At 37.1% G+C, this 23,809-nt stretch overlaps 1 protein-coding gene across 1 annotated transcript in view; it reads left to right on the top strand.

Moving 5' to 3' along the window:
• The window catches only part of CDH8 (cadherin 8), a 334,233-nt gene that overhangs the window by 87,878 nt on the left and 222,546 nt on the right, over positions 1–23,809 (top strand). The window contains exon 2 of the mRNA XM_028095485.2: positions 13,501–13,795. Coding sequence (XP_027951286.2) covers positions 13,501–13,795 — 295 coding nt within the window. The remainder of the gene's footprint in view (positions 1–13,500; positions 13,796–23,809) is intronic.

Genomic DNA, 23,809 nt, shown 5'->3' with positions numbered 1-23,809 from the left:
TTTCCTTTCTTTCTTTCTTTCAAGATTTTTATTTATTTTTTTTGACAGAGACACAGCAAGAGAGGGAACACAAGCAGGGGGGGCGGGAGAAGGAGAAGCAGGCTTCCCACTGAGCAGGGAGCCCGATGCAGGGCTCCATCCCAGGATCCTGGGATCATGACCCGAGCTGAAGGCAGACGCTTAACAACTGAGCCACCCAGGCGCCCCTACTTTTATTTTTCTTCCCCCATGTTTGATTCTGGCACACAACATTAAAACAATAAAATGAACATGAGCTTCAGAAGCAGATAGACTTGGATTCAAATCTTTTCTCCACTGCTCACTATATATGATTTTGAGCCATGACTTAATAATCTAATCTTCAGTTTCTTCATCTGAAAAATGAGGAGTCTAGTATGTACTTCATAGTATGTTGTGACACTTAAATAGGAAACAAATGTATCTAGTGGAAACTCATTGATGTTCTTGAAGAAATGGCTGGATAAGTAAATGAATAGGTTTCCCCTTATTTTATAAATTAAGGAAGGTATAATTAGAAGAGGCAAGGTCAGTAGACATCTGATATATAAATTTATCAACATTTCAACACTTCTATAATTGTATTGATTGAAAATAAGGTATTAAAAAGATTTTAAAAAATAAGGTATTTTCTGTTGTTGCTATGACAATTTTTCACAAACACAGTAGCTTAAAATAAATGAGTGTATTATCTTATATTTCTGTAGGTCAGAAGTCTAACAGAGATGTCTCTGGGCTAAAATAAAGGTCCTTGACTGTGTTCCTTTCTAAAACCTTTAGGAGATTGTCTTTTTTCTTGCCTTTTCAGTCTTCTAGAGGTCACCCACATTTCCTGGTTAGTGGCCCTTTTCCTACATTTTCAAAAGCAGCAGGCTTGAATCTCTGACCCTTCTGCAGTCATGTCACCCACTGACCACAGAAGAAAAGAGTCTTCTCTTTTAAGGATCCATGTAATTAGTTTGGGCTCACCCGAATAAATCAGAATCATCTACCCATCTCAAGGTCCCCAAATTAATCACATCTGCAAATTTTTGACAGGAAGGTAACATATTGATAGGGTCTGAGAATTAAGATGAAGTTATATCTGGGGAGGCTTATTTGTGTTCCACAACTAGAATCATAGCATATCAAGAGTACCATTGCAAGTCATAGCCACCATTTTTCATAAGTAGGGTATTCATAGATAAGTGGCTAGGATGCTTGAGAAGGCTGTATTAGTTTACTAGGGTTGCCAAAATAAAACACAACACACTGGGTTAGGCTTAAACAACGAAAATTTACTTTTTCTTAGTTTTAGAGGCTAAAAGTTCAAGATCAAGTTTTTAGCGAGTTTGGTAGTTCTACTGAGGCTTTTCTCTTTGGCCTGTAGATGGCTGCCCTCTCTCTGTGTCCAAAAATGGTTTTTCTGTGCCCAATATCCCTGATGTCTCTCTGTGCTTCCAAACTTCTACTTATAAGGACACGAGTCAGATTGGATTAAGGTCCAACTTAGCCTCATTTTAACAGAATCACCTCTTTAATGGTTCAGTCTCCAAATATAGTCACATTCTGAAGTATTGGGGGTTAGCGGTTCAACATATGAATTTTGAGGGGAAACAGTCTGTCTCATAACAGAGGGCTTGAAAGGATCATTCTAGTTTTGTTTAAAAATATAGGGGCGCCTGGGTGGCTCAGTCAGTTGAGCATCTACTTTTGACTCAGGTCATTATCCCAGGGTCCTGGAATTGAGCCCCATGTTGGGCTCTGCTCAGAGGAAGCCTCCTTCTGCCTGCTGGTGTGCTGTCTCTCTCTCTGTCAAATAAATAAAAACTTTTTAAAAGGATTATAAAAAAAATAAAAATGTAATAAACAGGGGTGCCTGGCTGGCTCAGTTGGTGAAGCATGCAACTCTTGATCCTGGAGTTGTGAGTTCGAGCCCCACATTGGATGTAGAGATTACTTTTTAAAAATCTTTAAAAAAATGTAATCAACTATTTTCACAAAACATTTGCCATTATCATTATTATTATTATCACTACAGGAGATTTAACAGATTTCCACCAGATCTATAGATCTGTGGTATGAAAACTGAGGGCATTTCAGTTTTCAGGTTTTTTTCCCAAGTTTTGTTGTTGTTGCTGTTTGGTATTTTCTTAATTTCTAGGTTTTGTTAGTGGAAGGGAGACAGAGCAGAGAAATACACGCATTTACAGCATCGCAAACTATATTACTAGTATTTAATTCTGTTAATTTGATGGTATGTTGGGCTCCATTTTCAAAATCTTTGCTATATGGATAAGGGTACTTGAGAGAGTAAGAGTTTAAAAAAGGCAACTTTCACATACATGCTATCCTTATAACCAGATAATTTTTGGGGGGGGGCAGGATAATATTGCTGTTCTTGTTAGTATCATTTTAACAAGAGGAAACTAAAAAAGAGATAATTTATTATTTTTTTGATAGCACGTGAACAAGCAGCGGGGAGGGGCAGGGGGAGAGGGAGAGAGAGAGAATCTCTCAAGCAGATTTTCGTCTGAGTACGCAGACGGCTGCAGGGCTTGATCCCACAACCCTGAGATCATGACCTGAGCTAAAATCAAGTCAGATGTTTAATTGATTGAGTCACCCAGGTGCCCCTGATATAGAGAAAATTTAAATGACTTGTCCAAGATCCTATCTAGTATAGTAGTCCCCTCCTTATCCATGGGGGATCCATTCCAAGTCCCCCAGTGGATGCCTGAAACCCTGTATCTATTATTTGTTTCTATACATATATACCTATGATAAAGTTTAATTTGTAAATTAGGCACACTAAGAGATTAACAACAGTAATAAATAATAAAATGGAACAGTTATAACAGTATACTGTAATAAAAGTTTTGTGAATGTGGTCTCTCTCAAAATACCTTATTGTACTATGCTTACCCTTTTTCTTATGATGAGAATGATGAAGTGCCTAAATGAAGTGAAATGAATGACAAAGGCACTATGATATAGTTTTAGGCTACTACTGACTCTCTGATGATAGGGCAGAAGGAGAATCATGTGCTTCAGGACAGCAAATGACTAAGGGTAACAAACCATGGAAAGGGTTTGGATTCTCATCTGTCTAAAAGGAAGGGTATTTGTGAGTATGTTCACTTAGTCCTCACATGCACTCTTTCATGCACCCGTACATTGTCCAGTAAAACCATTTACCTACCCACCTTTCTCCTTTTAAGTCTCTTATCAACACATTTATCCATTCACTCATCCAGCTGTCAGCCCATTCATCCACCCATTGAGTCGTCATGGATGAGACTTGAAATTGTGGCTATTTCTGTTAAATCTGAACTTTGATCATGATCCTCTGCTTTCTTAACAAGACTTTGAATGAGACAGTTTGCAAACTTCAAGGGGTAATATTGGGTAACACAGCTAAGTTATTATTAGGCATTTTGATCACAGAAAAAAGATGATTTGCCAATGTCACACCCTATTCTATGACCCAAACTAAACTCTAGGTTCATGGAGTTCTTTTTAAACTTCAATTGCAATGTTCTTTCAAGGCCACAGCATTTTGATTATCCCCGTCTCTTTATAAATAGAGAATTTCAGAGAGAGGAGATGACTGTCATTTGGTTATCCACTGTGTTCTTTCCCACTGTGCTCTTGTCAGTTATTTGGATAAAAAGATACATCCTGTTTAGCAAGTAATTGTGATTAGCACATCAGAAATTCAACTCGTATTTTTGACTCCTCTTAGTTCTCTGGATAATCAAGTTCTTTTGAAACATAAAGAACATTGATAAAATGTTTTCTTAAGATTTCCCACTTTTTCCATAGTACCACTGAATATTCTGTAAATTGACCTTTTGAAAATATCCTGGATGTTTTAAATATCCATTTGTTTAAAATCCACTTGTTTTATATGGCTAATAATCCTGTTTCTGTTTGTTTTTTTACTCTTATTCACCTTGTTTGTGTTGTGTATTATCATACTGTATATTTATTTGACAAAAATTTCCCCGTCATATCTCTGTGTCTCCATCCATCCATCCATCCATCTTTTTTTAAAACATTTTATTTTATTATTATTATATATTTTTTTGAGAGAGAGAGCATGAGTAGGGGGGTGGGGAGGGGCAGAGGGAGAGAGAGAATCTTTTTTTTAAAGATTTTATTTAATTTATATGACAGAGAAAGACAGAGAGCACAAGTAGGCAGAGTGGCAGGCAGGGAGAGAGGGAGAAGCAGGCTCTCTGCTGAGCAGGGAGCCTGAAGTGGGGCTCGATCCCAGGACTCTGGGATCATGACCTGAGCCGAAGGCAGAGGCTTAACCCACTAAGCCACCCAGGCACCCTGGGAGAGAAAGAATCTTAAGCAAACTCCAAGCTCAGTGAAGAGCAGACTTGGGGCTCCATCTCAAGTCTGAGATGGTGACCCGAACTGAAATCAAGAGTCAGATGCTTAACTGAGCCACTCAAGTGCCCCCTATCCATCTTTCTAATTAAGATAGATAGAAAGGTTTTTTCAGGAAATCTGTGAAGAGTGATTTGTTAATTGTTGAAAATTAAGTATGTACCAAAGATCTTCATGTAAGAATCTCTTACAGTTTGTAGTTGAACTTCCGAGGACTATGTCTTGTTTAGTGTAAGACAAGGAATAGTGCTCTGAGGCAGAATAATTTGTTATGTTTTCCCAAAATCCATCTTTTAATGAGAAACTCTGTGGTCCTTCTAGCCCGCCCACTCAGCAACATGTCCATCTGTTCATTCATCTATTGATTCATAGTATTTAATGTGTATTGGAATCTAAATAGAGGATGGCTTAGAATCTTATTCAGTCAGACTATCCTTTATTCTATTATTTCCTTTATCCTTGAATTCTCCAATAAAACCATCTAGCTACTCATCCTCCTTTCCTTAACTATCTTATCAACCAATTCATCCATCCATCCACTATGCACCTAAATCTAGTTTTAGTAATTGGTCCACTATGACTATTCACCCATACTCTTGCCCACACTAGCATTTATTCAATGATCCAATGCACAATGACTACTGCCCCCCTACTTCTACGCTTACAGTTATCAGGTAACAGAAAATATCTTAAATTTTATTTGTTAATTATACCTCAGTAAAGCTGGGGGAAAAAAAAAACACTTCCAGATTATATCTACTATTGTTGCTTACTGAATGGGTGAATAAGTATAAAAAATGTGATTATCAAGTGCCTTGCCCAATGGACGAATTTCAGCCCAAATCACTTTGTACCCAGATTATTTAACTCAAGAGGTGACATTCTTATTATTACTATAAATCGATGTTGTATGTTGAATTCTGACCCAGAATACGAAGTTAGGTGTATTTTTTCCTGGAAAGCATGTCTAGATTTGGCAGTACCTATCATTGTAATTCCAAAATTCTATCTTCACAAGAATCTACCTTATATGCATTTTTATTTTAATATTTTAGTTCCTAGAAGATATCATGCTCTTATCAGCATTGTTTTGGTCACATTTTAGTCATTACAAAAACCCTAAAGGGTAGAGCATTAAAACTATTATTAAAATCTTTTACAAATAAGAAAACTGCGTTTTGGAGATGTTAAGTAAATTCCTGAGTATCTTATAGTTTTTCCTAACCTGGCTCTGTTCCTTATCAGCCCTTTCATTCTAGATTCCATAATCTGAAATACTACTGTCCAAATCGTTGGTTGCCTTACAGAAACATATTGACTTCCAAGCCTAAAATATTTAATATATTCACCAGGCTGTTATCAGCATACGTAAGAAAAAATGTGTCTAACAGAAGGGAAGAAGGGAGTCCGTTGTTTTGTTTTGTTTTGTTTTTTCCTATGATTGGTTAAATATTGGCACCTCCAACTCAGTACCTAAAGGGAAAGAGAAAATCTGAGAATGTAGAAATTCAGCATTCTTAGACCATTGTTAAGACCGTTTTTGGAGGATGAGGATACTTAATAAGCTAGTTTTTGTATGACATCATTATGAAATTAACCCATCTAATTCTCCTTTCTTGAATACTATCATATCAGTAAGGATGATTTGACTCCACTTCTGTGTGGGTCTTTATATGAAGAGAAATTTTGCTCAGCATGATAGCTTAAATATTTCAGATGCTATTTATCATCAGCACATTGCCTTAAAAAATGGGAACTTTCTTTATTAGGGTCTGACAAAGAGACATGGATTTACTGTGGGGCTGATGCATTCATGTTTCCAAACCTGTAAAGTCCAGACTGAAGGTAGCAAATTTGTCAAGGTCATGAATGTTGGCTTGAGAAGTCTCTTGGCAAATAGCCTTTCAGCCTCCTGTTAATGTTCTCCCTTTGCATTCCTATTTAGTTGAGCATTCTTCCTTTCTATGTCTATGTCTATTCCATTTCAAACTTTTATAGTTTGAAAAATGTGCCTGGATTTATGGTTTTTTACACACAGCTGCCAAATGTGTGTATTCAATATTGTCATTCAGGAACAAACTGGAGAGGCTTTTCCATTCTGTGTCCTTCTCAGGTAGGAAAATGGAAGGTCCTCACCTAACTGCTTATGTGCTCCTGAGGGTCTCTCTAGAATTATGCTAAAATGTATATGTTCTGGAATCTGATTTACTGGGTTACATCTGGATCTGTCACTATTAATTATATGTGCTTGAGAAAGTCAGATGAGCCCCTCATCCATGTAAAGTCATTGCCAAGGTGCAGGACATTAAGATAGGTCTTGTGTAGACCAAAAAAAAAAAAAAAAAGACTTTAATTAGCATTTACCACGTGCCAAGTATGATGCTTGTTGCTGGGCACGGTGTTGAATATTGTACATAGAGGTCCTTCCCTTGTGGAAATACCTATCTATCTGTCTTTCTCTATTTAAATTAGTGCAGGAAATGCATTTCTTTTTGTGACTATATTTTTAGGTCCCTGCAGCCAAAAACAGTTCACTTGGACTTGCTTTCAATTTTCTGCTTCTCTGGACACCAGTTCCCATGGCCAGTTCAAGCTGTCCAATGCTCACACCAGCAATTGATAGAAAATGCAAAGAACACAGGTTTGAGATATAGATGGTATATCTTTGCCTGCGATGATGCTTTAGGAAACTAATATTTTTGTGAAGCAGGTATCATTTTCATCACAGGATGCTGTCTTCTATTATTTTAATCAGGGACTGCCTCTTCTTTAGCCTTTTTTACCTCAAGACACACTTAAGGGTAACTTGGTTTATATTGAGAATAACTTTGAGAACTATTATTTCACTGAATTCTTGTTTCCTCAGAGTGTGTGATCGCAAGAATGATTGCAACTTCATCTTAGGAAATGTTGGGGTGCTCTTACGCCTGTTAACACTTAACTTTAGTCCCTGTTCCTTCCTGGTGGGGAGGAGTTTGGAAATATGAAAAGAACCCTTATGCCTTATTGTTCTTTCTCTTCACCTGCCCTTTCAGCCTCCTAGCAGCCTAAGTATGTTTTTGATTTTGATTGTAGTCCTGCATTCTTATTATCTTGGAGTCTTAGGCCAAAAACTTATATTGTGTCAAAGTTCTAATGCCATCTTTGATCTGAGTGGTTGTGACTAAGGAGGAGATTATCAATCTGCTCATAGCACAGTTTCTCCCTGACAGGGATGGTACCAGATACTGAGAATATAGTGCTAAAATGTAATTTGATTGAAGAGTGCTAAGCTTGCTATCTTCTCCAAAGGTGAGCAGATTCATGAAAAACACGAATCAGTAAGTGACAATTTTATGCTTCATTGATCCCTGTTAACCTCTTCAGGTTCCGAATGAGGATGATTCTTTCTTAGCTAGCAACTTGGATACTTCTCAAGTGCAAGATAGGAAATGAGACACCCTTCCATGATGTCCTTCTGGATTGAGTAGAACTTCAAATTAAGCTCTGGTGCCAGAGCTAACCAATTTTCAGCTGATGAGGAAGTAATTTCCCCTGTAGTTCATTCGATTCATCTGTCATCACTCACTCTAGAGGAAAAGGTGGCAGAATGGTAATTAAATCTTTCTCTGGCATTAAAATAGGCACTAAGAGAAGAATTCAACTTCTCTAGACTCTATTGTCCCACAAGTACTTCAGTGTTCTCAGGGGTCCTGTGTGAGGAGGTTGAAAAGTAGTCTGAGTTTTTTTTTTTTAAGATTATTTTTTTATTTGAGAGAGAGAATGAGATAGAGATCATGAGAGGGGGGAGGGTCAGAGGGAGAAGCAGACTCCCCGCTGAGCAGGGAGCCCGATGCGGGACTCGATCCCAGGACTCCAGGATCATGACCTGAGCCGAAGGCAGTCGCTTAACCAACTGAGCCACCCAGGCGCCCCAGTCTGAACTTTTTTTTGACAGCTGCAGAAGAGATGTGGGTGACATTGAAGACTGGGGTGGGATGGAATGGGGGCTCTCGTTCTGAGAACAGTGATTTCTGAGTATCAAATCATTGTCACCTATCATCCATCTGTTACGCATCCCCTACCATCCATCCACTCATCCTTCCATCAGTATCCCCATCTACCATGTCTTAGTTCTTATATTGGGTGCTAAAGTTGAATACATACTCCAGGGGTTTGGATTTAGAATAGATTAGGTTTTAGATCACTGGACATAATTTTTCTAAATTCCTTTCTCTCTCCTTTAAATCTTTGTTTTGAAAATCGAATGAAAAAAATGTTATTTTCTCCTTTTCCTTCACATTTATTTTACTCCACAAAAACTTTTTGAGCTTCTGACAGTGTGACAGACACCTTACTAGGCAGTGGAAATACAGAGGACAATGCAAATGTAAATGTTTCTCCCTTGACTTTTGTAGTCTAAACTCATTTTAATTAGGGGGTATTATGCAAATATATGGAAGATGGTGAGGGTGTGATTAGACTGATATTCACAGTTCAGCTCAATTATGTAGCAGTTCTATTATGATCCCCGAAATTGAAGACTTCACGTACAAGACTGGGATCGCTCTTTGCACACCTGACCCTCTCTGCTTCTCCAGCCGGGCTGTGGTGAGTGACCAGAGGGATTGGAGTTTTGTTTGGCTGTAGATGTGAGAGGTTATGGGTGTCAGGCTGAACTTGAGAATCAAAATTAAGCTTTGTGAATTGGTATCTAAGTTTTCTCTCTGACCTCCTCTCCTTCTTTTGCCTGTAAGACCTTTGCTTACAGGCACACACCAACCTCTGTAATGTCACTAAAACAAAATTATGATAATGTCAGGCTCTTTACTGAAACCTTGTGTCTATGGACTCTTGTTCTTTTTATAGTCAAATCTTAACTCCGTTTGTTTAACTCTATGTAATCTGGCCCCTGCCTTGCCTTTTATTCTTGTTTTTTTGCCACATTTTCTCTCTTTAACTCAGTGTTCTAGCCATATTAAATCATCTTTACTTTCTCTAACACAGTAGGCTCTGTCGTTTCTCTGGATCTTTATCCATATTATTACCTGTGGCTGACAGGCACCTCCTCCCTTCTTTGAGATCGGAAATTTTAATCATTACTTCTTTGGGGAGGCCTTTTCTGTCCCTCCACACTCCACATTCTGAGTTGAGTAAAATTTCTGTATGTTCTCATAGCCCTCCATATTACAGCCTTAAGAGCATGCATTTGAATCTAGGAAATTGACTCTAAAGCTTATGCTGTGAAGATTGCCACTTGCTGATACTGCATTCTGTGGAAAAGTTCCCTAAAAATCTCTGAATCGCAATCGTTTCCTTGATGAAATGGAGAAATGCTACCTAGTTTGCTGTGAGAATAACATTGCATTTATACATGTAAAATGTTTACCAGACAATAATAATTAATAATAATAAGTCTACTTACTTTAAATTTTCTGTTTGTGTTTATCTCCCACTAACCTATGGGTCTTTGAGGGCAGCCACCATATCTGTGTTGTTTGTAAACATTCTCTTTTCATATTTAATAAATGAATGGTTGAGATCTTTCTGTACCACAGCCTGGCCAACAAGTCATACCTCTCAAGGAGAATTTGTAGGTGTCCCTTATCCTGCCTGCTCTATGTTGCAGAAGCAGCCCTTGGGAGAGGTAGTCCTCACACTTCCAGATGATGCACAATATGTGAAAATTTTGGGATATCTTTTGCACCATAATTTCACAAGAGAGGGTCTTGAGGTGGATAATTTGATAGGAACAATGAGGTTGCATTGAAGTGAGCAGGTTCTGACAGACTTATGTGATGAACAACAAAGAAGACAGCTTGTCTTCTTGTACTTCGAGTTCTTTTGAAGTCCAGACTCCAATCTTATGACTCTGTTGCTATTCTTGCGTACCCACAAATCTTTTATTTATAAGGTCAAGTTGGTTACTTGAATAACCATGTGCCAGAATGTGTGTGTGTGTGTGTGTGTGTGTGTGTGTGTGTGTGTGTATGCGTTTGAGCTACAAACAATAGGATGAACCAAGTAAATATAGAAACACAATTTTCTGTGTTTCAAGAATACCATTAGCCAGGGGATCTGGATTTTACTGAGATTTGCTAAAAATGAGTTTCCTGAAGAAAGAGGGAGCATACAGTGTTTACTAAGGATTTTTTGTTTGGTTGGTTTTTCTTGTTTTGTTTTTCCCATTTTTTTCATGATAGAGTCTTGGGAACTTGCTTTCACTCGAGTTGCAACTAGGCTTGCTGCAGTATTCAGATAGTTACAAATGGTTGAATATGATATAAAAATAGTTTTAGTTATTGTACACTTACTTTGTCCACTCCTTTTTCTCTATTTTTCAAATAGATTATCTCAGATTCCAAAATCAAATCTGCAGAGTAGATGTTTTATCCCTAAATTACAGGCAAAGTAACTGAAGCTCAAATAAATGCATTCATCTCTCCATTTCATACAGTTAAAGACCTAAATATTGCTTTGTTTTACTCTTTCAGAAACCTGTTCTTTGCCCTTCTGCCTCAGTAACTTTTAAACACAAGGACCATCAAAACCTAAGTTAAGACTACATGCAGTTTAACTTATCAGAGGCTATTGATAAATGTAAAAAATATGACACAATTAAGTTCCAACATAAATGATGATAACACCATTTTGAATGACTTTGAGTTGTCATAGCAAAAATGCTGTGTACAAGAGTGACACATCCCAATACCTCTGTGTCTCAGGGTTGCCTTGCATGTGGATGGAAACCTCTATGAAGGATATATTATTCAAATTTTCTTTTTTTAATAAAAATGCTAATGGAAATGTTAAAATGCACATAAATTAAAATGATCATAAATTAGGATTAATATCACATTAATGAATTATAATCCCACATTCATTAAGATAAAGCGGCATTTCAATATTTGCTCTTGTTAATAAATTTAATACAATAAATGAAAGGGATACATTTGGAGATTCAATAAATATTTGATGTAATCTTATGCTTTAACTTTTAAAATATTCAAAGTAAAGTAGGAGATCTAGATGCATTTGGATTCTTTGTTGCTATTTTATGTCTTTTTTTATATTCTTTTCTTTTCATTTATTGAAGCACTAAATACAATTTAAATTGGCGAAGAAAGCAATAGAGCCTGTTCTGAATAAAAGTGATCCCAAGAGAACACAATGTCTTTTGAGTTTCTAGGAGTTTCTTTCCACACAGCATTTTGTTTTTTTTTTTTTTAAGGAACAAGTATTTGAAATTCGAAATCTTACGGTGCAGTAACTGGAGCTATATATATAAACTGAAAATATGTGCATTTAAGCACCATTTTACAGCTATAGTTCAACGAATTTTTCTTTTAAAAATGCAAACTAAAGTATATTTATTTTTGTTTTAGTTTTTTAACAGGAGTCCAACAGAGTATAAAGAAGACGTACCATGTGTCAGGACACTCCTGTCTCCCTCTTCAGAGTAACCTGGAAATTTTAAAGCAGGGATTCTGTTTTCCCTAGTACCTACCAAAATGTATCAGGTAGAGTAGGAGTTAAGTAAATTTTTGTTGCCCTTGTAATTGAACTAACGAATGCGATCGCTGGTGAGTCACAGAAACTACACCAGGTGGTGGTGTTGTCCAAGTGAACTTTGTGGCAAATAAGGAGACCATGGGGAGTAACCAAAGCTGTGACTTCCGGAGCAAGGGTGAATGGGTTCCTTTTATTTAGGGTTAGGATGAATTTTTAGAAAGGGGGGCCTTGTCATCTAGAGGCCGACCTAAGGTTGTGCGCATGCGCCTTACAGAAACATGCCTGTATATGTACATGTATGTTATGTAAATGAGGCTTGTGCTCTTCCTGGGGAGGAGATTCTACTATTATAATCAGGTAAAGGTAACTGTTAGTCATTCCGTGGGTCACTCCATGGTCCATCTGCGCAGGAATGCTTCAGGGTTTAGTTCATGTTGGGCTGGGTGCTCTGGATCCCCGGAAAGCTCCTCCAGGCAGTTCTTAACGCTTGAGGGATAGTTTTGGTTTTCATCATGGGATGTTATGCCCATAGAGTCTTTTGCCTGAGTTAAGAGATAAGCTGGAAAGAGAACTTAAGGAAAAATGTGGAACAAAGGTCAGCAAGCAGGGAAGCAGTAAAGGTCAAGTCTTGGGGTCTAGCTGGTAACACCCTGACCTGAGATGAATCTGTATTTCTCTTGTGAAGTTTTGATTTTCCAAATGGGTCCCTTTTCTGGCCTCAGTGCTCTTCTCTGTAAAATTGGAATAATTAGGGCGCCTGGGTGGCTCAGATGGTTAAGCGTCTGCCTTCGGCTCAGGTCATGGTCCCAGAGTCCTGGGATTGAGTCCCACATCGGGCTCCCTGCTCCTTGGGAGCCTGCTTCTCCCTCTGCCTCTCTCTCTCTCTCTCTCTCTCTCTCTGTCTCTCATGAATAAATAAAATCTTTAAAAAATAAAAATAAAATTGGAATAATTTTCCTGGACCAGAAGAATTGTACAGATCAAAGAAAAGAAAGTCCTAGAGAACATAAGATCTTAATAGGCATCAGATTGAATTATTTTTGCCTTTATAAATATAACAGGTAGATCTGAGATGAATTCTGGGTCTACTGCACTTGATTCCAACACATACGAACCTTGGAGAGGTTATTATGTGCCTTGTCATACCTCGCTTTTCTAAGTTTCATGTGAAATATTCTAACTCATCAACTTTCAGAAAAATTAAGAGAATTAATATACAAGAAGCAAATCCCATAGTTCTTGGCACACAGAGAGTGATCCATTAAAGATAGCTAAGAAGAACTTTAGATAAATGTATTAATGAGCAGAAAAGAATGCATACATTTTTGTGTTTTCTTCTTGATCTTTTTAGCATTCTAAATGCATGTCAGTGTATACCAAACAGGTCAGAGTACTTTTTAAAACAGTTCTAACTGATTTGTATAAATTTCATTATATTTTATTTGATTGGTATGCATACAGTGTATAAACTCTTTGTACAACTACTGTTAGTAGAAATTGATGAAGTTAGGATGAATGTAGAAAGAACCAACTTGATATTTAAACAGGAGGTAGTTAAAAAATAACTTTGCACATTGCCCCATCGCTAACCAATGCCACTTTTCATTTTAGCTGCACACAGACCTGGATCCTGGGAGCAAAAAAATCAAGTATATCTTATCAGGCGATGGAGCTGGGACAATATTTCAAATAAATGATATAACAGGAGATATCCATGCTATAAAGAGACTGGACCGGGAAGAAAAGGCTGAGTATACTCTAACAGCTCAGGCAGTGGACTGGGAGACGAACAAGCCTCTGGAGCCTCCTTCTGAATTTATTATTAAAGTTCAAGACATCAATGACAATGCGCCAGAGTTTCTTAATGGACCCTATCATGCTACTGTGCCAGAGATGTCCATTTTGGGTGAGTATGCTTCCAATTTCACAGAACTATTAAGACTCATCTTTAAAATAGCTCCTGGCATCAGGGCTGGTGTGTTGCTGAATAAAAGACGTTTATTACCGTCTTATCTCTAATTTGCATTTCCAAATCCCCTTTTTTGGCCTAAGTTCCACAGCTCAATAGCTTTAGTCCCTTAGTAATAGGAACTGACGAAGCAGTTTTATTAAAATATTGCTCCTTACAATGACAGTACCTCAATAGTCTGAATTTGTATTCCTCTCATAGACTTGTAGTTTGAGTATTGTTACTGTGATGGATTTACCAAGATTTGTTCCAACATGCCAGACTAATCCTATTGATATTTGCTTGATGTTTAATTATTTGTTTGTGTATAGTCACATGCAGATGCAGTGCATAGAGAAATAGAAAACGGTATAGATCCGTAGTCAGCCAGATATTGGATTGAGCTGGTGGGTCAAGTCAAGAGTGAGTTAGGAAATTACAGTTGCCAGAGACTTCTTCGTAACTGAACTTTTTTGTGGGAACACTGCAGTCACTGATGTGATCACCCTTGTGCTGAGGCACTGAAATACCCATTTTATTTTACAGAGCAGTGTTTATTTCAAAACATGATTTTCTCCCTTTCTTTTTTCCTTTTGTGGATATGCTTATCTATCCTCAACCCCTGTTCCCAGACTTTATACTATAAGAGGAGGGGTTTTAGAGCTCTTCCTTCTCTGACAAGAAGAGGCAGGATCCAAAATTCAGAGTATAAGATCACAAAAGTCATTCTTATGTATGTAATGTGTACCCTAGTTTGTTTCAAATTGCATTTAAGACAACCTACAAGGATACATGCTGTGTGGCAAAGTCACATAAATTAGAGGCAGGTGAAATGATGAGACAAATAAAAAACTCAAGTAGACATAGAAATTGAAGGCCAGAATTAGGTAAATAGCCTGGCTTCATTTGATTTCTTCTCTTTTAACCTATGGTATAACTTTGGTAAATGTACCCATTGCAGCAGCGAATGAGAATTGATTTCAGGTCTTCATATCTTACCCATGTATTTCTCCTGCCAAGACTCCATCCACTTTGCCTATCTCTTCTGCAAGGAATTCTACTTTTTTTTTCTTTTTATCAAAATCTGGTGGCTCTTCTACAGCTGGTTGAAATGACACTTTTTTCTAGGGAAACTTCTATGGCTTTGGAGCAGACAGTTACCTTCCTACCATCACCATCACCTGCAGAAGAAACCCACAAATGAGCAAAAGCACCTCCATGTTTGTACTCCCTTGAGAATCTGACATGCAAACAGGAACTGAGAAACACTACCTTTTTCTCCACACCCCCTTTTCTTTGATCAACTCATTTAGGGCAGAGAATTTCCCTAATACATCTTTTTTTTTTTTTCTTAATCCAGATGAGAGTAAGGTGTTCTAAAGGACTATTGATACCTGCAGTACATACAGAATCCTTTGTCTTAATTGCCAGTAAACAATGAACTGTTGATTTCATCTCATCATTATGATTTCTGCATCATAATGGCCAAATCTATATCTATTTATTGTAAATGTGTCAGAGGCTTCCATTTCTGTGTAATATGAGTCGTGTCCCTAATAAGTATGTTGAGAAAGAAAATCCCCAAAACTTCTGCACACTTCAAGGTCGTTCAGCTAAGAAAAGGGTATTAAAGATATTATTAGCTACATAATGTGGTGTATAAATATATACTTGTAAATATATAGGCATTTTTTCCCTCTATTTAAAAGACTTTTCTTGAGGGCGCCTGTGTGGCTCAGTTGGTTAAGTGACTGCCTTTGGCTCAGGTCATGATCCTGGAGTCCTGGAATCGAGTCCCACATCGGGCTCCCGGCTCAGTGGGGAGCCTGCTTCTCCCTCTGACCCTCTCCCCTTTCCTGCTGTTTTCTCTCTCACTTGTTCTCTAATAACTAAATAAAATAAAAATCTTAAAAAAAAGAGTTTTCTTGATAAGAATGTAGAGAACAAAGGAAATAATCTATTCTAACATATACAGTTACTTAAAAAAAAAAAGTGTAGCTTGTGACATCTCTTCCAAAAAACCTCTGGTTTGTGCTACAATTCAAAGGGTGGTTTTTGAAGTTAGATAGATGGAGTTTTGAATCCTGGTTCCATCCCTTATTATCTGGTTGACTTTAAAGTTCAGGGAGGTTAAATTATTGCTTATTTTCCCGAGCTACAGTGCAAAGATAATAATTTCCATCTTGCTTTCATTGTGTGAGAATCACATGATAAAGTACAAGGAAAGGTATGCCGTGAAGTAAGTGTTCAAAATTGGTTGTTGTGGTGGTTTTTAAAATTATTTTTATTAATCTATTTCCCACGTTACCTTTGGACTTTCCTCATGTATTGATTTTATGCATTGGGTGTCTGGCTTCTCTTTGACTCCAGCCTCTGTGGTTAAAGGGAGCAGAAGCAGCTGCACTATTTTATTGTCAACTGTGAATTATTCCCTTCATTTCTCATGAAGGTGAATATCGGGATGAAGGTCAGCTACTATCTCCTTTCTCTCCCCATTACCACTGTTCTCTCTCAGCCTGTCTCTTCCCTCCCCTCCTTAGTTCTTTCATTTTTCTTCCTTTGCTACTGCAGAAATACCAACACTCGCACCTGTACGCCCTGAGGAATGCCAGTGAGGACTAGGGATTTCATTGTGCAGAAAGTGAAAGATAAAAATTCTAATTGAGAAATTTACCAATATTAAATTGAAATGAATGTGATATTCAAGAACTGTCTGCCAGTTGACAAGCTGTCAAGACAAAAACACACGTATATATTTGCCCAAATGGCAGCCAGATTGTTTTGGAAAGATCTTTCTTGGAAGCTGGAGACACAGCTCTTTTATATTCTACTGTGAATTTAAGAACTTGATGAGAATTCACTTTTATAGCAATACCACATAAAGAGTGGCATGTGAGCTTGTCTGATTTTAACTGTGAATCCCAAACTAGCATTGTTGAAGTTGGTTTTTCAGGGCACATTTGCCTACATTTACTGAGTTTCAGACAAAATAGATATTTTTAATGCCATTGTACATTGCGGTGATGGGTATTTAACCCTGACCATATGCCTACACCTATGTTCAGATAAAATAAACTTTTATTTGAGTTGAAAATAGAATCTCAGATTATTTGGCTGTAAATTTGCCTTCTATTTGTGTAAGTGACATAATCCATATAAGCCTTACTTTATCTGTATGGTGTGCATAGTGATCTCTACCTAAATAAATATGTTGGGAAGAATTCAGTGATTATATTTAAAGTAGTTGGCAGAGCATAGAGTCAGTGACCAACATATATCGGTTTCTTTACAGCCATCCATTTGTGAATTACTTCTACTAGTAAGATTCAGTAAACTGATACGAATGGCTGAGTCGATGAAAAATTTCTCAGCAAGCCTTACCTTTATATTTCAAAAATGTACATGTTGGAATGAACCCTGTTTTATTCAAAAGGGCATATTAGTGAAGGCAAGTTGAAGGGATGAGAAGCCAAATAGCGCTTAAGCTGGTAGGCATTACTATATTGTAGAGTACACAGTTACTTAGCAGATGACACTGGCGGTTTTCTTAGTTTTCTTTGAGACTCAGGACTTCTCTAATGATGATCAATGTGTACTGAAAAGTTGCTCTATGCCAGAAGCTGTGTTAAATGTTATTAATATCCGTGACAACCCTGTAACATCAGTACTGATATTAACTTCCTTATATCTCATTACTTTTCATCAGAAAACTGGGGAAATAGCTAATAGCTAATCCAAATCCAGATAATAAGTGGAGGAGCTAGGATTTAAATCCAGACATTTGGCTCTACCTCTCATGGGTTTAACCAGTATGCTCTACTAATCTTTGATAATATCTCTAGAGAATTTTGTTTATACGAGCACTGTGCTTCTGCTGCATATTTATAATAGTTAATATTTTTACAAGGTGGAAGAGCACTTGAGGTCAACATACTTTGCAAATTAAATCGAAAACTAAGATGGGATTTGGAAAGGAAAAGTTTGGGTAAAGTATGACAATTTTCAAGATAGGCACCTAAGCACTTGAGAAATGTAACAACAGTACATCACATAGAAATTCAAATAACAATAAAATTAATTAGGAGCCATGTGGCGAACACTGGCTCTGAAGTGCTGTTAATATAATAAAGATAAAGGCTAAAGAGAGTGATGGAGATTGACTTTAGATTTCCTGGTCATGAATGCAAAAGGAGAATGTCCTTTCCACAAAAAATATGCATCAAAACATCAGAAGAAAGTTAAGAGATGATTTAGTAAGATAAATTTGAAAAAGGCACATCTCACTACTTTGCAAAGGCTTACAACGGGCAGTTATAGAAGTCAGTACACAGTATGCAAGTGAACTTACTCTCCTTGAACACGAACTCAGCCAAAGGAAGATGTTAAAGTTTGAAAATAATATGAGTCTTTTTCTTTCTACGTGTTATTCTCATTCTGTCTTGTCTTGTCATTCATATTAAGCCTCTTCTTTATGAATATGTTCTTTTATGATAAACATGCTCAGATCCTCTTTTGGAGGAAGGCCCATCTAAAATACATACTATTTATTTTGTGTCTTTTCATTATCTTTGATTTGGAATACATTTAATCTTAGAGAATTTCTCTTGGCCTTCAAAAAAAAAATAAAGTGAAACATTCGATCTTGGAGAAAGGGGGTAAATGGAGTTCTGTAGAGTTTATTTTTTCCTTGAACCATGTGAGACCGAGTTGCTGACTTGATGCCCCATCACCATGGAAAACCTCAGGAAGTCCTTCCCACATGGATGCTTTTTTCCACAGCCATCATTATCAGGAAATTTATATCGATATGCCATTGATTGCTCTTGAAAGCACAGAACTTGGTCACATGTCTCTAATTGTGCTGTAATGTTTTTTTTTTATATTAAAAGGATAAAATCCAGGACTGTATGTGCATTACCATTATGTTTCTAGAATGCTTCAATCTAGAATGTTTCTTGAGTCTTTGCTTTTATGAACTTTACACTTGTAGATTATAGAAGAACTAATGTATAGAATTCCTTAGTTAGGATTTGTCTGATGTTTCCTTGAGATTAAATCCAGAATAGGCATCTTAGGTAGTGCTATCACAGATAACATTGATTTGTATCAAGTGGAACAAGATTCTGATTTATTCCATTATCGGTGATAATAATTTTGATAATAATTTCATTAAGGTGTTATCCAACCGTGTGTGTCCACTGTAAAGTTTTTTTTCTCTTTGTACTTGATAACTTTGTAAGCAGATACTTTGCATCTAAGTAAATATCTTATTCTTCATCAAATTACTACCCACGCCCCCAATTTTAGCATTCTTTGAGGTTTCTTGGCTGCCACATGGTGGTTGTACTAATTCCCTCATTCCGTCTGCATTTATTACGTGACGTTCTCCTCTAAGGAAAAGCTTGATTTTCTTCCCATTTATTTGCTTGTGTATTTATTTGTATTAGTTTAGACTTGTAGATTTCTGTTTTATTTAATGAGTTGTGATAGTTATTTTCATTATTTATCTTGATGCCGTGATAATAGTTATGAATATCATTTATACCAGACTTGGCCATGACATGCCCTTGAAACTGATTCTGTGTCCCCTTGACATGCCTTCTCATTCTTTGGGTACAGTCTTATCACTGGCCAAAGTCTTCTAGGCTTCTTTTGTAGTTTCCCTGACCCAGCCCTGGAATTTACCATTCATTCACTCATTCATCTGTCTGTCTGTCTGTCTTTCTCTATCTATGTATCTATGTATCTGTCTATCTGAAGGAGAGCATGAGCAGAGGGGAGGGGTAGAGGGAAAGGGAAAGCATCTTAAGCCAACTCCCAACTGAGCATGGATTCAGACACAGAGCTCGATCTTGTGACCCTGAGATCATGACCTGAGCCAAAACTGCTTCAGACACTCAACTGACCGAGCCTCCCAGGCACCCCATGGAATTTGCCAACTGTATAAAGAGAGCTGGTTCCATTTAAATGAGACTGGTATTTGGTGCCAAATTCAGGATATTGGTTGTATTTATTGCTACCAAGGTGTTGCTACTGCCAAATCTCAGCGGACAGGACAGAACAAAGTAATGTGCACACATGCACCTACACACACACACACACACACACACACACACACAGTTATCTCTACTGAGTTGGTGTTCCCCCTTAATTTTGTCTGCCGAGGACTTTAGATTAGTGTCATTGCAGATGTAATTAGTTAAATGGAGGTCTTGAGTTAGATGGAGGCAGAGATTGGAGTCGTGCTCCCCTAAGGAATGCCAAGAGCTACTAGTAGCTGGAAGGAGCAAGGGAACATCCTTCAGAAGAAACGTGGGCCAGTCAACACTTTGATTTTGGACTTCAGAACTGTGAGAGAATAAATTCTTGTTGTTTTCAGCAACCCAATTTGTGATAATTTGTTATGGTAGCCAAAGGAAACTAAAACACTATCTATCTTTTGAAAACCGTGAGTTCATCTCTAAACCTCCAATTCTAAAGTGACACCAGAGGGTTCGTTACATATATATATATATTTTTTTCTCCAACAATAGGAAACCTGAGTTTCTTTATCCTCAGTATATTTATTATTTGGATCACCCTTCACATCCTGTAATAAGGGATTTCCATTTACTCCTTCTGCCCAGCCCCTATCCCTCACACAAATGTTTACCTGCTGTTGTATTTTCTCTCCATCTTCCTTACTCTTACACAGATTCCTATCTCACCCAGCCACACTTGATGACTTTTGTACTTAATTGTTCAGATGGCACACAGATAGGAATGGAGGCAGGAAACTGTATAATACTCTCTACTTTTATTCTCCTATACACCTCAGTTGTTTCTTATGGTATACTAGGCCTGTGGCAACATTTTCCAATCTATATTCAAAATAGGTTTACAAAAAGAAAAAAAATCATTCAGTTGACAAACACTGAATTAAAGAAAATGAAATGCTTTTGTGCTTTCGAGTCTTCAAAGTATTAATATATCATAATTTGATAAATTTGTTTTATATAATTTTTTGGAGATGCAGACATTTATATGATCCCAGAAAATATTTTTTTATAAATATCTTGCAGCACTAACATAATTTTACACTACAAAAGCTTTACAAATGCATGTCTGATGAGAAGGCATTTTCGATTCTATGCAAGGCCACATGTTAGTTTAGCATGTAGCTAAACAGTAAAATTTGCAATTTCTGGAAGAGTGAATTAAAAATTATGATGACTGTAGCTTACATGGATTCACTTGTCATTCTTGTCACTGCCCAGTACTTATTTCAGTCCCATATAAAGGAGATTCCTAAAGTAATAGAGATTCATTTTTATATTCTTTTTTTATTATTAAAGAAACAATTTTTGTCACATATGCTTAAAAGATCAAAGAATTTTCATACTAATAAACAGTCTTAAACCTAACATTCTCCTTTCTTAAAACTTAGAGGTCATAGATTTCTTTCTTTCTCTTGGCTAGATTAAAAAAAAAAATGATACCATTTCTCTATTTTAAAGGAAAGATGCCAAGTAAGAAGGAGGAAATACATATCTTGATGGATTTGATTATATTTTTTTGTCTTGTTTGATGAACAAAACTGAAATTCTTTAGGAAAACATGGGTGGGAGATCATGGGGATGGAAATAAATACTCTCAAGAGAAATCCAGCTGCTCTACCTGATATGAATGCCTATAACAGCTGTGGTTCTGAAACTCTTAAGATGACGTGAGGATTGTGTAGTTTCTATTTTGCATAAAGAAGCTAACCTTCATTAGAGATACATATTTGAAATACTGAAATATTTTACTATCAGTAAGTCTGTACTTATAAGGAAATTTAAAATACTCTAGAAAAACTTTGTATTCTGGGTCAAGGGTTGAGAAACCAAGGTAGGATTCTACCCAGACAATCTGATGATCTTATTGTCTTCCTTGTCTCTTTGCCCTCATATGAGAATTAATATTTTAGGACTCAACATATTTATTGATTCTAGAGGCAAAAGGGCAAATCCTCCATAAGTTATTCAAGCCATGTTTGTGTCCAGAGCTCTGTGAATTAGCATCAACACCCACAGTTCTTTGATTTTTCTTACATTGTCATTATAGGAAATCATGAATTAAAAAGGACCAGAGAGTAAAAGATTATAGAGTTCAGCCTTTGCCCACATTCGCCCGTTAGAGAAATGAATCAACTGCATGTCAGGGCAGCTCCAAAACACACATTTGTGAAATTCTGAAGTCTTGGCTGAAAATGAATGTGGGACACCTTTGTCAATATATTTTTGGTGTCAGCATGCTCTTCTCAGAACCTTGCCCCTTGGAGCTGGTCCCGGGGATTCCTTAGCGTCTCTATGCATGTATTAATATTATTTCTTTAACTTTGGTATTTGTGCTGTAGTACTTTCTGGATTCACTGGATTTTATTTATTTTTATTTTTATTTTTATTTTTATTTTTTAAGAGTTATTTATTTATTTGATAGAGAGAGACACAGCAAGAGAGGGAACACAAGCAGGGGGAGTGGGAGAGGGAGAAGCAGGCTTCCCGCAGAGCAGGGAGCTCGATTCAGGGCTCGATCCCAGGACCCTGGGACCACGACCCGAGCCAAAGGCAGACGCTTAACGACTGAGCCACCCAGTCGCCCCGGAGTCCCTGGATTTTAAAATTTACCGTTTGATTATTTTTGACCCAAAGGCCTTTATTCCTTGGCTGATTAACAATCACAGTTGTATGAGATAGGTGGTGGTGTTTTTTTCTTATTTCTCTTTACCAATAACTTCAAATAGAGAAAAACATTGAAATTTATTTGGCAAGATAGCTACATGTATACATCAGCACATAGATTAATAGATAAAATATGGTAGAGTTGTTAAAAGAAGTAAAGGATAAAGCTATTTAGATTTGTAGAATATAGACTGATGGCAAAAAGAGCTGTAAGTGTGTGTGTGTACTTGATGTATAATTAGATCTAAAACAAGACAAAAAATAGCTACATATGAGACTGTAGATTAGAATATACAGATTGTTTCAGGTATATCTCCCGTTGTAAGGAAACAAGTTTTTAATCCCTTGTGTCTGTATTTGAAGAGTTAAAGTCTGTATAACCGTATTTGTGCCACTGTTGAAGATGATTTTATTCATTTTCTTTTTGTCAGTGAGCATGACACCAAGGACTCTTCCCTTTATAACCATGTTAGATTTTTCAGTTCTCATCATTATCTAGCAATTATGAATCTTTGCAAGCCCCAAGAGTCCTCTGAGTTCAAGAAGTACATTTTGGGGTAGGAGACGGGGAGAGGGCATTTGTAGAGCAAGATCCCATAAGTAAAAGTACCATTTTCATCACATTATATCGCGAGTACCTACTATCGATAGGATTTATTCCTCTTGATGTTAAGCTTAGTCACCTGGCTGAGGTATTATTTTATCAGGTTTATCTACTGTGAAGTTCCTCTTTTCCCCTCCTTTCCTTTGGAAGGAAGTCTCCATGTGCAGCATGTATTTAAGGAGTGAGAAGTTATGCTTCCCCCCACACACCGCGTAATGACGTTACTCATGTGGATTCCCTATACATAGAACATTTGTCTCTTTCCTTCCTTCTTTTTTTTCTCTCTTTCATTTAATCAACCTTTACTCAAGAGTTATTGATTTTACACTTTGGTTTATAATCCAATACAGCTTTATTTTCTTGCCCAATTTCTTTTTCAGCTTTGGCACCTGGAGCCCTTTTACTTGTCTCCTGTGTCCCTTTGATATCTATCCATCATCATAATCATCATCATCATCATCATTAGTATTTTGGTTTGGATTTTAGCACTTACTTACTTTCTTACTTTCTTGCACTGCATGATGCTCCAGGCTTATCTTGAATAATTATTGCTCCAATTCTAGACTTAACTATTTATCCAAGGAGCCCTGGTTCCTTTTTGGGGTGTCAGAAACCAAGATGAGTGTTGCTCCTGAGTTGCCTTTGCTTCTAGGCCCTCTCCGCTGA

Source organism: Eumetopias jubatus, unplaced genomic scaffold (assembly GCF_037043125.1).
Source record: "Eumetopias jubatus isolate StellerSeaLion01/CBP00866 unplaced genomic scaffold, mEumJub1_p1.0 scaffold_10, whole genome shotgun sequence".
In the NCBI taxonomy this organism is placed as follows: Eukaryota; Metazoa; Chordata; class Mammalia; order Carnivora; family Otariidae; genus Eumetopias; species Eumetopias jubatus.
The sequence above is the reverse complement of the archived record's forward strand: the minus strand, read 5'-3'. Positions and strand labels throughout refer to the sequence as shown.